Source organism: Apis dorsata, unplaced genomic scaffold (assembly GCF_000469605.1).
Source record: "Apis dorsata unplaced genomic scaffold, Apis dorsata 1.3 scaffold_683, whole genome shotgun sequence".
NCBI classification, from domain to species: Eukaryota; Metazoa; Arthropoda; class Insecta; order Hymenoptera; family Apidae; genus Apis; species Apis dorsata.
The window spans coordinates 2,300,099-2,313,644 of record NW_006263864.1 but is presented as its reverse complement, the minus strand read 5'-3'; the positions used below and the strand labels follow the sequence as shown (position 1 = coordinate 2,313,644).

Genomic DNA, 13,546 nt, shown 5'->3' with positions numbered 1-13,546 from the left:
AGTAGATATCCCTGTGTTGACGGGATCCAAGGATGAGGATAAAGCGACAGGGGATCCTCGCGTGTGTTTCGATTAGCCGGCAGATATCAAGCGATTCACGTGGGAAGATAGTCACGTGGGTGAATTTCTTCTTGAAAGGTCTTAGGTCAAACATTTCGTACGAGTCTTCGCCGCTAACACGATCAACGTGTAATTGCTCCTCTTATGCAACCATGGGGATACCTGTGTTGCGCAACGTTATTACTATGGTTGTTCAATCGAATATTTGTATCCAAGTTTTCCAATAAAAACATGTTTCTTCTTGTTTTTAATCGCTACTTGCATATTATTATTAGTTGAGATCATCGATAATATAGATATTATGAGTATTACGATAAAACGAAAATTTTTCCTGGTTATTATTAATAAGATTCGGCCTGGTTATTATTAAACGATTACAAAATATAACACGTTTTACATTGCATGAGTTTAATATAAGAGTTTAATACAAGAGTTGTTACGGTGATTAACGCTATTAGAAGGAATTATGATTGAAAGGTTTCGCATCGAGTCCCGTTAATGTGCAGGCGAGAGGAACGATACACGATGGAAATTTGTAACTAATTATTTAACGATATATCGATGCTACCGTGTGATATAAAGTGAAAGTGATTTTGCTCGCATGGATGGGAATATATGACAAATTAACGAGACTTCTCTACTGAACAAACGAACCTTTATCAACGTTGTTTCGATCTTCGATTAAAGTCACGCGATCGAGTCGATTTTATCTCTTATCAATTATATGTGGGAAAATCATTCTTACGAAGAATTTCCGATAACTGATTTTTCTTAAATTTGAACGCGTTTCTTACGAGATTTTGATCTCGCCTTCTTTCTTTCCGAGAATTCATTCCGAGTTCTCGATCAAAAAATTTCTGCCAAAATACGAATTGATACGTTTTCTTGGATTCACAGCTGCAAAATTGATGGTATACCTTCTCGAAAATCAATATAAGACAGCTAAAAAGTATTCCACCGGCCAGAACAGATAGAATAGGCGCAATTCCGCTCAAAGTAACACTATTGTATCCGGTATCGTAAAATTTCTTTTTCACGAAGTGCATGCTTTTTAACTTGTTCATTACTCCATTGTCTTTGTATCGTTGTATGCTGTGAAAATATTCACGAGAATCATATCAGGATTATGTATTAAAGCTAAATAAATTGATATTAAATTAAACTATATATATTTACAAGTAATTAACCAATCCAGTGTAGGGACTTCGTTTAGTCAAGATTAAAGCCAAACTATCGATCCCTGATGCTTTGATGTATACAGTTTTACAAGGTATTGTTGTCATAGCATTCATTATCGCTTTGGTCAAGTAGAATCCTACTTTTTCGTTACAAACCTAGAAAATCAGAAAAAATAAATTAAATTTGATTCTTTTTTTTTTTTGATATTTGTTAATTTCAATTCTACGAATATTCTGAAAATTCTACTGTTCTTCTTCTTCATACTATCACAAACCTGTACGAATCCATCCTGAGCCGTCAAAGGCAATTCGTGTTTCTCCTTTATTAATTTCTTCAGCTTTAAAGTTATGCTGCGATTGTTAGACTGAAATCGTATCTATTACACCATATGTTCGCTTATATTATTCGCTTCATATATAGATCAAACACACATGTCGCCTTACAGTTATAATCTCGTAATCAGCACTGTTTCTGAACGTGATTAATCCGTACGATCCATGATTGACGAATTCCTCCATGGTGGAGAAAGGTAAGCTAACCGTAGAAACTGTTAAGAAACTGGTTAACGAAGCGGAGTAAGCGGATAAAATGATCAATGACGACACGAAAATCGATAGGAAGCCCAATCTCATTGAGGTCTCGCTTGGAAATTCTGGAAAAGAAATTATGTTGCGCGGGAAAATATTTCTTGTCATAATTTTTTAATTACCTGACAATCCTTGTTGACAATAAATACCCCAAACATACATGTAATTATCCGTTAGAACGTTCATTTTGACACGACCCCTCGTTTTAATAACGGTTAAAAATATCGGAGCGGATACGATCAGACACACTATCACCATCCAAATGTCAATGTTGAACGTCTGAAAATTGAGAATTCATTATGACATCGAAAATTGGTTGACGCATCCTTCGATGTAAAAAAGGAAAGAAGTAAATACTCTTGGTCTAATAATTTCATAATTATACGCGTTAAAAACCACGAGGTGTAGTATACTGTTGAAAAAGAAAACCTTCAAGTAGGCGGACCAGTGTACAGATGAGCTGTCAGGTTTTTTAAAATATATTCTCTTGTGCGACATAATTAACGGCAAACTAAAGTCGACCGCGTCCAACCTGTGGCTGGTCATGCTGAATTCTGCGACGCCCATGTCGCTTTTGTTCGATACTAATTCACCTATAACACCTTCCCAAATCTTTTCCTCCTCGTTCCAACTACCGTACTCCGACATTATGCTGGTCACTTCGATCTTGAAATTCATCGATTTGCTCAATTCTTTGACCACTGCCCCCCAAAAAAGCGACAAAACACCATTCTTCATCTCGATGAACAAAGATTCCTTGAAAATATAAATTAATTGCAATTTTCACGGAAAATTGAAATTTTGTCATGACACTCACGTTGACGATCGATATTCGCATCGTTTGTCCGAATAAATTGTTTCTTCTTGCGTACAAAGTGCTTCTCGTCGTTACGTTCAATCCTTGTCCAGATTTCCATGTGGCCAAATCGAAAACTCTCGTTTTATTGTCGCGCAAAGCATACCATTCTCTCAAAATCGGATGATCGTAACAGAGGACCAACATCTCCGTGTTAAAGATCAGATTGAACGGATTTCCAATAGGATTTTGGCAAAAATTTCGCATAGAATTTTCTTGATAAGGTAGAAACATCACCAACCAGACGAAAAAAGAAATATCGATGTATCTGGTGATGGTCGAAAATTCAATCATATTCTCCTTCGTAGTAAGAATAACGACGCACAGTGGACGTGTTGTGTAATCTTGAAATTTTCTCTCGTGTAATAATTCGGAAAAGCTCGCGATCATGGTCAAGATGCCTTGTTGAGAAAAAGCTCGGGACCATATGTAAGCCAGAGACGTTTGATCGAACTCTGAAACGACAATTGTTCCCGCCTATGCTTTTCTCTACTCGAATAGACGATCGAGAAAGAAAGTACTTTAAACTTGAGAGATAGGTATTCGCCATATATTGATATCGCATTTTAAATTAATCAATCTAAATGTTATAATCAAGTCTATTTCGCTTTCACGCGTACAATTTTCGAGAAGAGTGAACAAAACTTACCGGTATGACTGTCTGAACGCACGATTATGATGCAAGTCGTTTCGTAATACTTGTGAACATCTTTAATTAAAAGTATATATTTGCGAGGATCGTTTACATCCATCGAGAACGATGGAACGGGCAAAAGGAATAAGAGTATAATAGCGTAACAAGTCACTAGTGCCATCTCACTTTTAATAATAACTCTTTCGTTATTTTCATCAATGCGTTTTTTTGGATTTTTGAAACTCGATAATATTCTTTTCCCTTTCAAACCTCGACCGCTCCTAATGCTAACTACAAAACTAAAATACAGAAAAACCGTAATTACAGGTTACATTGGGACTTATCAAAGGTACAGATCTAGAAATAAGGATAGTAATGACCACAGTATGCATCACCCGTGCAATCATACAGATTATATATAAATTGTTACAAAGATTAACATAGATAAGAACGTTTATTCGCACACGTGCACGTGTTTCTATTAGAACATGTACAATGTCGTGATTTAATGGATGTTTCTATAGATGTCATTTATAGATATCATACTTTTACATCGGTTGTATGTACAACTTATATCCACAATTTGAGAGTATGAAGAATGAATGTGACATTTCTTGATATTATAAATGTATTCATTATCGTGTCTTCAAGTTAGATGTTTGGTTAAAGACAAACTAAAGAGATGAAATAGCATTTTGCATCATTATATGATACATATATGATACATACATATATATAGTGAATTAAATCTTTATAAAAAGTTTTTATTTTCTTTGCATTTCTTTTGAAAATTTTTCGTTTAGAATCAATTGAGAATTTACCATGTTGGCTATTATTCAATTATTTGTGCGCAAACTTTTAATAACTTAAAATACAAGCCATTGTTTATGATCAATTCTTCCAGATATTTCATATGCAAAAAGTCATATTTAATACAAAGATAAAGAAATGAAATTAGAGAGATTTAGAATTAAGTTTCTTATAATATATCTCTATGAATAATATTACAAGTGCTAATACAACACCACCGAAAAAGATTATTATAATAGATGCAACACTATAAATTGCAACTGGCTCAAATTTACTTTCCTCCGCGAAAGTTTCTTCGTTCTTGAATCGATTCAATATTCCAGAGTTTAAAAGTTTCTGCAAACTTTATAATATATATTTTAATTATTATAATTTATGATTATTATTTAGAAGAAATATTTAAAGATCATCAATATATAACATCGATAAATACTAACTAGTAATTTATAATTGAAGTAAATTGACTGTCTTTTGAAAGGATCAGAGATAAGCTATCTATTGGGCCGATATCGATGCAATAAACTTCACATGGTATACGCCAACTCTGCGTTATTTTCTGTATTCTCTTAGTATAACCACTGTAATATCCTATCTTGGAATTATCACATATCTAAAAATAAAAAATTGAATTATTAAAAAAAAATTGAATTTAAAATGTCATCGACACATAAATAAAATATAATATACACACATACATATAAATAATATAATATATACATATAAATAATATAAACTTACGATTTGAAATCCGCTTTCTACATCGATTGGTAATTTATCTATTGGCAAGAGTTTGGACATCATATATTTTGATGCAGAATCTTTCGAATACTGAAAATGATAATAATATTTTTATATAATGCATTATCATTAAAGCGTATGCATTCTATTTTGTTCGTCGTTCATTTGGGAAATGTATTTTTTCACTTGTTACACATACTTCAATCGTTCATATTATATTGCATATATGACGTAATCATTCGACATGCAAGTAAAAGTGAAAGCATATCGTGCGAGAATTCTCCGTTATTGGACAAACTTACAATGAACATGTCGTAATCGGAGGAACCTTTTAGCATGATTAAGTTATACGAACTATCATCGATGAACTCTTCTATCGTATGAAACGGTACATTGCGAATACAAGCTGTCACAAAAGATATCATAGAGGCGGAATAAGCGGTAAATACCACTAGAGCAGTCATAAGTATGGTGAAGTATGCCAATTTTAACGATAAATTCCGTGGAAGTTCTGTGGAAAATATTCACACAAGTGTTTGATCTTTTTCCCGAAGAAAAATCAAAATTTAAAATGGATTTTTAATTAAAATTAATTAATCTAATTTTGACTCGCCTCCTGAAATTCCTTGCTGACAGAAAATGCCCCAAATTCGAATAAATTCATTGAATATCTCTTGAATCATATTATTCGATTCTATTTTAGATCTTATAAAGGCCAAAACAAATAAAGAAATTATCATCGTCACGATTAAAGATATCCAGAGCATGAAATTGTAAACCTGAAAATGGATATTTTCAGAATTTATAATACAATATAGACATATCTATCTGTGATTTCATACGTACCTTATAATAGGCGAACCATTTTACTGTGAACATCTCTGGTTGCTTTAAAAACAAACATCTTTTAGTTGTTATAATAGGAATCGTATAATCGACGAAATTAAGTCTAATATTGGTCATTGAGAAATCAGATATTCCAATATCTGCTTTTCCAGAAGCTACTAAAGAAAATGCTCCGCTCCAACGTTTCGTCGTCATGTTATAGCTTCCAAATTCACGTTTTTCGGCCACAATATTGAGAGTGAAATTTAAAGCATTCTCAAGTTCAGTGATCGCTAAACTAAAATATCCTCCCATTTTATTGTTTTTCATTGAGAATAGTAATGAATTCTGTAAATAAAAAATAAATAATGTTATTGAATTTCATTTTAATTATTATGCGTGAAATACCTTAACAATGACAGCTCGCAAAACCTTTCCTTTGAGATTGTTTCTTCTCTCGTACAAACTTAAATTAGTCAACAAATCAATTGCCGCTGGAAACCCTATTTGTTGCTTCTCTGGATACCATTTGACTATGTCCAATATTTCAGTTTTGTTCTCATCAATTGAATACCACTCACGAAGAATAGGATCATCTTCACACATCACTAACATTTGAGTGTCGTATAATAAATTAAATATATTTCCTGGTGGCTCGTAACAATATTTTTTTATATCTTTTATATTAGGTATGAATATGATAAACCATGAGAATGAAGACATTTTTAAGGACTTTGAAATTTTTGAAAATTCAAATAATATGTGAGGTCCAGCGATAATAACAATAACCAATGATCGAAGATGATTATTTTTCAGTGTATGAATGTTTTTAAATGAAGTAGTTAAAGTTGCAATTTGTTCACGCTGGAGAAGACGAGACCACATGTATGACAAGTGTTTTATTTTGAAATCTAAACAATATAAAAATATGCAAATATATATTCCTTTTATTATAAATATGTGATCAAGTATATTATAAATAAATTTTAAAAAATCGTACTGTCGAAATGTTTGTCCTCTTTGAATGAAGATAAAAAAAAAATAGAAGAAGTTGAATAATAACTACGAATCCATTTTATTAAAGGAACGTACAATGCACCAGAAATCTCAGCTCTAGTTAAATAAAAAGAAACAAGAAGAAAATTCAAATACAATGTAAGTTTCATTTCTTTAAAATTTATTCCCTCTTTCCTTCTTTCTAGAAGAATGCTGTACGATTTATGGAATAGCACGCAAAAGACTATAAGAATCGTTAATAACTAAATTCTTATAAGTGGGAACAAGTACTTTTATTCAAGGCCAAATATTAAATATTCAACAAATGAAAAGTGCAATTTTTTAATATATGACTATGTTAAATGTGATACTAATCTATTACAAAATAGGTCATAATAACATGACATGACAAGAAGAATACTAACAAAGGAAAAGCGTTTCGTTTAATTATGTTAATTAAATAATTAAGAATCTATACAATATTTTTAAAAAATTTAATCAATAATATTAAAGTTTATAAAAACTTATAAAAATATTAATCAAATATTTACAAGAAAAGATGATTGATTTTTATATATAAATTAAGTAATTCTATATATACTTATATCTTATCTATGTTTTATCTATCTATATACAATACATAAAATTCATTTTAAATTGTTATTAAATAAATAATATATAGATCCATATTCCATTAGAAAATTACTTTTTTCTCATAAATGATTATTAATAGAAAAAAAAAAACATGTTTATACATTTATATGCATATTTTTATATTTACATAATAATTACAAATATAAATTTTTGAAATACATAACAACTGCTTTATATAATATATTTTTCTTGATATATAAAAACAATATAATGTAAAAAATTAAATAAGTGAAAAATAGTTTACAAAATCATATAAAAATGTATATATATTATATATTGTTATATTTAATTTTATATAATATTATTTAAAAAATAAATTTGAAATTTTATTTAAATTATTATTTTTAATAATATTATAAATAGAATAATTTTACAAATAATAGAAAATAAATTTTACTTTATTACTCTTAGAATAGAATGATTTCACAATTATTTACTGTAATTGTATATCATTATAAAATGTCACACATATTACTATTATAAGTTTTATAAATTTTAAATAAGAATATTAAGAAATATCAAAAAATAATTATTTAATGTAATGACGAAGAAATGATGATTTAAAATTTCACATAGTGAATCATCATTTCTACGCATGTCACATGACTGTCAAATTTCGCATCTCATTCAAAAATGGCGCCCTTCAATTTTCAACAAGAATTCATTACTAATTAATATAAAAAGCTTAAAAAAAACATAATATTACTTTTATCTAACATTATATAATCAATATAAAGAATAAACATAATTATTTAATTACACCAATAAAATATAATTATAAAAACATCGATAAAATACTACGAGTTACCGGAAACGCCATTTTGTGAAATCGATCGAATTACGCAGCATAAGTTTGACAGACATATATGTGTATTATTACATATATAAGCTTCATAATAGAATCATCTAGTCATAAAACAACAGAACTTGACAAGAAACTTGTGTTTCGTGAAAAGTGATAAAACTGATTTTTTGTGGAATTACAATAACATTTTATTTTGCAATTATATAATTTTAAAAATATATATAATAAATGCAATGAAAATGTTTAAAGCATATTTGCAAAATAGTGATTTTTCCATCAAAGAAATTCGAAAATTTAATTTATATCCTTCTAATCTTTCGGATAAATTCGAAGTGCTTTGTAATAAAATCAAAGAGTTATTTCCTGAACTAAATCATAAAAGTTTTACTATTTCTTGGAAAGGTAATTATTATATATATAAAGATAATTTTTTTATTTTTCTTCAAAATTCAAAAGTAAAACTATTCGGTTCAATTATTTTAATTCTCATATTATTTTAAATAATATTTTAAATATTATTTTAAATGTTGTCATTAATCTGGCATAGTCAACAAATAATCAATATTAATAAATGCTAAAACAATAAACAATAGATTTAATAAATAACTTAAATTAATATATATATATATATATTTTAGATAATGATGGTGATCAAATTGTAATGTCATCTGAGGATGAATTAAAAATTGCTTTTAATGAAATCAGAAACAAAGAAACAGAAACAAAATATCTTGCAATATATATCAAACCGACTATTCAAAAGGAACAAAGATCAATAACCAATCCATATCAAAATGATTTAAATGAAAAAGTAATTCATTTTGGCATAGCTTGTGATGGTTGTGATAATGATATAATTGGATTTAGATACAAATGTATCCAATGTGAAGATTATGATTTATGTGCGCAATGTGAAGCAGCAGGTGTACATCCTTATCATTGTATGATTCGTATGCCACAACCATTAAAATGGCATCATAGTCGAAGTTTACACCATCATTTAAGAAAAATTTTCAAAAAGAATGGTGTACATTTCAATAAGAAAACTTCTTCAAATGAAAATAAAGAATCCCAAGGAATTCATTGTAATATTTATCCTTGGTTCGAAACTTATGCACCATATTTAAATAATTTTATTGATGCGTTATTAGAAGCACATAATGTTGAACCTAATTCTTCTAAGGTAATAATTATAATGAAAATAATTTCGAAAAATTAATTCAAAAATTTTATCCAAATCTTATCGGATTAAAAAAATAATTATTGTTAGAATTAATTCTGATTATATATATCAATATATGTTAATATATTTTTTAAATTTATAAGGTTGAAAAAAAAGAAGAATCTAAGAATAATTCAAATATCGATGATAATGATTCTAAAAAATTTCCTGGAGAAGGAAGAAAATTATTTGATGATACAAAAGATGATAAGGAATCAGTATCAGATGTTGCATCCACTACAAGTCAAGATAGTAATCCTCCAAAAGTAACAGCAGATGAATGGACTATCATAGATACAAAGGATACTACTGAAGCTAACCATACTGCATCAACTTCATCTAATATGAATGAAATTAATGAAAAAGAGGTAAAATATTACAAAATATTTTAAATTATATAATATAATATAAAGTATAAAGAATAATTTATAAATAATTTTTTATATTAATTTTGTAAGAAATCCTCTTCAATGGCACCATCAGCTCCAAATGGAACCTCAATTTATCCTGAATTACCAAAAGAAAAAATAATACATCATCAAAATCCAATAATTAATGAAGCCGTTGAAAATATGATAAGAATGGGATTTTCAAATCAAGGTGGATTATTAACTTATTTATTAGATGCTGAAAATGGTGATATTAACAAGGTTTTAGAAATATTGCAACCTACAAATAAACGTTAAGTTAATTTTAAAATTTAATGAAATTTTTCATTATAATAATAACAATATATAGCTCATATATAGCTGAATTTTCTTTTTTCAAAAGGCAAAGTTAGAAATATATAAACAATGTAGCATTATATTATATATATATTAATGTGAAATATTTTACATTCCGTTTCATTTAATGTAATATTCGTATAAATAAAATAGCATGCAAAATTTTAAACTAATGTAAATTTTTATTATAATAATAAAAAACTTAGAATTACTATAACTAGAATAATAAGTTGAAATAATAAATAAAGAAAAGCAACATGGAATACTTAATTTCTTAAAAATCCATAATTCTTTATAATCCATATTCTTTCTATATAATATATAGAAATATATTATAGTTATAGAAATTTTCTGAATTATATTATTTTAAAGAGATATTTTAAATCCAAAAATTTAATATATTTTTTATAATATTTTTTACATCAAAGTAAAATACATTATAGTATTCCATTGAATATATATTATATATGTTATATATATCATTTGTGTTGTTATATAGAAAAGAACAATTATGATGAAATATGATAAATAAATGAAAGGACAGAGATGGAATAAAAATTAGAAAATCAGTATTATCTTTAGAATGCTATAGATGAAACAAAATTAACAAGAAAAACAAATAGAATAAAGATTAAAGAAAACTTATAAAAAATATTTATAGAAAAATATCTTATATTTAATAAATGATTCTTAATTTTTATTCTATTATTATATAGAGATTTCATCCACTTTAGAGAACCAAATTACAGAAAAAATTTAACATACCGATTTAGAATTTCAATACTGATTTCAGAGTTTTCTATTCATGAATGATGGTCACACAAAAAAATAATTATTAATAAAAGTTAAATAAATCAACATAAATAATGTAATGTTCGGCAAATTTCACAATCACTATTCGAGAAATACAAAAAAATGATTTTTTATCTTAATACGCAAGTCGTATTGAGAATGAAATTATAGTAATATGTTGCAAATTTATGAATAACAAGCAAATTGATTATTGAATGGAATACTTAAAATCTTTTTACTTTAAAATTTATTTTATTTTTCCACTTAATCTCATATACACATCTATATATTATTAATAGCATGATATATATATATATATATTTATCGAAAAATATATTAAAGAAATTATTTTTAAAATTTATTATCAATTTTTATAATTAAATTGAATATAATTCCTAAATACACTATCACAAATGAGATAATTGTATAGTTTCATGTATCATAGAATAAGAATTAAGAATCAGTGTCATCTTTTGAATATAAAAATAGTACTTTTATAAATATTTAAAAGATGGCGTTGATGACCAATTCTTATCTTATTTCTATTTTTATTCTACCATTTATTCTCTTTATTTAATTTTATATTTCATATACGACATTCTAACGATTATGCTGATTTTCTAATTTTTAGTTTATTTATATTTTTCTCTTAATATTTAACCTTCTCCTGTTTATAAATTTTATTTTGCAATTTTGATTAGAAATTTTACAGAATCTAATCGATCCAATTTTGATATGGTTTAAGTATTATGTAGATCGTATACATGCTATTTTTAAATTTATATATCTATACGCCTATATATATATTTATTTTTATATTTATGTTATAAATTCTATTTTTATTTTATTTTATTCTATATTATTTTTAAATAATATAATTTACATTACTATATGTTATCAGAAATGTATTATAAATATATTTTATATTTAGATCTAAATTGATTTTCAAATTCAATTATATAGCTAATAAAAATTCTAAGATACAATTGATACATTAATTTATTAGAAATAATATTTTGTTCATTTCTATTTAATATCTTACTCTTTTATTATTTATTCTAATAATAATAAAAAACAAATAAAAACAAGAAAAAGATTGAATATGAAAAATTTTGATCACATTTCGAATTATAAGTTTAATTATATCAATTATATTTTTTAATATTATAATATTATTTCTTTTTCTTATTTTTATTGTAAATTTTGATCGCAAACTCTATTGAAAAAAATTTCATGTTTTGAAATTTCTCATTTTTATTAATTACTCTTTAATTTTATTAATATATTTTACATTATATATGTATGTATATATATATATACACATATATTTATTATTAAGATTCTTAATTATCAAGTTTTTATTTTCATTTTTAATCTTTAATAATCTTTTATAAAATGTAATATAAAATTTTTTATTATCTTTATTTTTTTTTAATGAAGAAGGATAGGATAAAAAAACTTGTACATTTTTTTTTTTACATCGGATTTCACTTTATTATTTCTCTCAGCCAATAAAAGGAAGTGTATGGGCCTAAACAGCTAGGCGATACAGACTGTTATACAATTTGCGGAACAAAGATTATATTGAAGTTTTTTTTGGATCAGCAAGAATTTCTCGCACGAATATGTTATATCTTTTCTCTTGTATGTAATACTTTTCATTTCGACACGCTTTTTGTTAGGATTATATAGAGAAAGTTATTTTAATTGTATTTTAATTGTACGATGCCTATGAGGAAAATCTAACACTCATAAATATTGTTGCCGAATGACGTCAAATATATGTATGTGTGTAGATACATCGTGTGAATTGATATTATAATAATAATATTAATGATAATAATAGACCTAAAGTTAAGTTTTTTTCATATACTGTAACATAAGCAGCGGGAAAAAATATAGCGCTTTCGTTAAAAGCTATATAGTGAAAGATTACATTGACAAATCGGTTACAAACTCGGTTACTAAGTCACAAAAAGTAATACAAATATATTTATACATATTACTACTTAATAATATTTATATTATTAATATAATATTATAATATTAATAAAATATTTATATTATATTATTACATTATAATATAACAATTACATTATTAAAAATAGTAATGTGTATACAGATTAGCTCTTAAAGTATTCTCTCTCTTTCTCTCGTTCTTTTTTTTTTCGCTTTCTCTCTTCCCAACATACAAATAATCAAAGTCGTTTTATCCAGTATCAAAGAGACATGTTAATTAAATCTATTATAATCTATTATGGTCAAAAAAAGCAAAGCGCATGCGTGCGTGCACGCTTTTCTTCAGGCATAATCTCTCTGTTTGATGTGATAACGAAGATTCTTTTTCTTTTTATAAATCAGTGATCATCTTACGAATGCCTAACATATAATATTTCAGAAAAAACACGGAAATACGTTGAGAATTATTGAAGGTTCAAAGAGATTACATTGATTATCGTAAATATTTGGTCGATTACGCGTTACCTAATTGTTTATTAAAAATCGTTAAGCTTACTATTTAATATTATCACTATAATGCCGCATAATAATAAGTTTATTTATTTATATCTCGAAATGTTTCATCAACTTAAAACAGTTATAAAATTTTAATAACATACTATAAAATTAATTAATAACCCTGAAATATTATAATTATAAGTCTA

The 13,546-nt window shown here is 26.5% G+C and overlaps 3 protein-coding genes across 4 annotated transcripts; 1 reads left to right on the top strand and 2 right to left on the bottom strand.

Annotated features, from left to right (window-relative positions):
- Nucleotides 1–433: 433 nt before the first annotated feature.
- LOC102674937 (glutamate receptor 1-like) lies at nucleotides 434–3,509 on the bottom strand. Its single transcript, XM_031513674.1, has 8 exons — nucleotides 3,332–3,509; nucleotides 2,644–3,137; nucleotides 2,256–2,582; nucleotides 1,949–2,105; nucleotides 1,683–1,891; nucleotides 1,514–1,603; nucleotides 1,237–1,394; nucleotides 434–1,152 (listed from the first exon to the last, which is right to left on the bottom strand). The coding sequence occupies exons 1-8, from the start codon at nucleotides 3,495–3,497 to the stop codon at nucleotides 777–779; spliced, it is 1,977 nt and encodes a 658-aa protein (XP_031369534.1). The 5' UTR covers nucleotides 3,498–3,509; the 3' UTR covers nucleotides 434–776.
- Nucleotides 3,510–3,706: 197 nt separating this feature from the next.
- Nucleotides 3,707–10,935, bottom strand: LOC102681916 (glutamate receptor 1-like). 2 transcript variants are annotated; one of them, XM_031513675.1, is made up of 8 exons: nucleotides 10,857–10,935; nucleotides 6,098–6,600; nucleotides 5,711–6,037; nucleotides 5,478–5,643; nucleotides 5,167–5,375; nucleotides 4,865–4,954; nucleotides 4,564–4,736; nucleotides 3,707–4,469 (listed from the first exon to the last, which is right to left on the bottom strand). In XM_031513675.1, exons 2-8 carry the CDS (start codon nucleotides 6,572–6,574, stop codon nucleotides 4,271–4,273), a joined length of 1,641 nt encoding a protein of 546 aa, XP_031369535.1. In that variant the 5' UTR covers nucleotides 6,575–6,600; nucleotides 10,857–10,935; the 3' UTR covers nucleotides 3,707–4,270. The 2 variants fall into 2 exon arrangements, with proteins under 2 accessions (XP_031369535.1, XP_031369536.1); XM_031513676.1 differs by having other exon boundaries at nucleotides 6,098–6,297; nucleotides 10,857–10,930.
- On the top strand, nucleotides 8,037–10,260 carry LOC102670586 (sequestosome-1-like). Its single transcript, XM_006622407.2, has 4 exons — nucleotides 8,037–8,546; nucleotides 8,783–9,327; nucleotides 9,471–9,734; nucleotides 9,825–10,260. Exons 1-4 carry the CDS (start codon nucleotides 8,378–8,380, stop codon nucleotides 10,050–10,052), a joined length of 1,206 nt encoding a protein of 401 aa, XP_006622470.1. The 5' UTR covers nucleotides 8,037–8,377; the 3' UTR covers nucleotides 10,053–10,260.
- Nucleotides 10,936–13,546: the final 2,611 nt, after the last annotated feature.

What these genes read in the sequence shown, in the direction of transcription:
- LOC102674937 (XM_031513674.1), bottom strand. Translation starts at nt 3,497, where the DNA reads ATGGCACTAGTGACTTGTTACGCTATTATACTCTTATTCCTTTTGCCC. An exon ending in TGCGAATATCGATCGTCAAC is followed by an intron (nt 2,583 to 2,643) that starts GTGAGTGTCATG and finishes TATATTTTCAAG; the next exon opens with GAATCTTTGTTCATCGAGAT. An exon ending in CTCAGGATGGATTCGTACAG is followed by an intron (nt 1,395 to 1,513) that starts GTTTGTGATAGT and finishes CTGATTTTCTAG; the next exon opens with GTTTGTAACGAAAAAGTAGG.
- LOC102670586 (XM_006622407.2), top strand. Translation starts at nt 8,378, where the DNA reads ATGAAAATGTTTAAAGCATATTTGCAAAATAGTGATTTTTCCATCAAA. An exon ending in TTTTACTATTTCTTGGAAAG is followed by an intron (nt 8,547 to 8,782) that starts GTAATTATTATA and finishes TATATATTTTAG; the next exon opens with ATAATGATGGTGATCAAATT. An exon ending in TTGAACCTAATTCTTCTAAG is followed by an intron (nt 9,328 to 9,470) that starts GTAATAATTATA and finishes TAAATTTATAAG; the next exon opens with GTTGAAAAAAAAGAAGAATC.
- LOC102681916 (XM_031513675.1), bottom strand. Translation starts at nt 6,574, where the DNA reads ATGTGGTCTCGTCTTCTCCAGCGTGAACAAATTGCAACTTTAACTACT. An exon ending in TGCGAGCTGTCATTGTTAAG is followed by an intron (nt 6,038 to 6,097) that starts GTATTTCACGCA and finishes TTTTATTTACAG; the next exon opens with AATTCATTACTATTCTCAAT. An exon ending in TCAGCAAGGAATTTCAGGAG is followed by an intron (nt 5,376 to 5,477) that starts GCGAGTCAAAAT and finishes TATTTTCCACAG; the next exon opens with AACTTCCACGGAATTTATCG.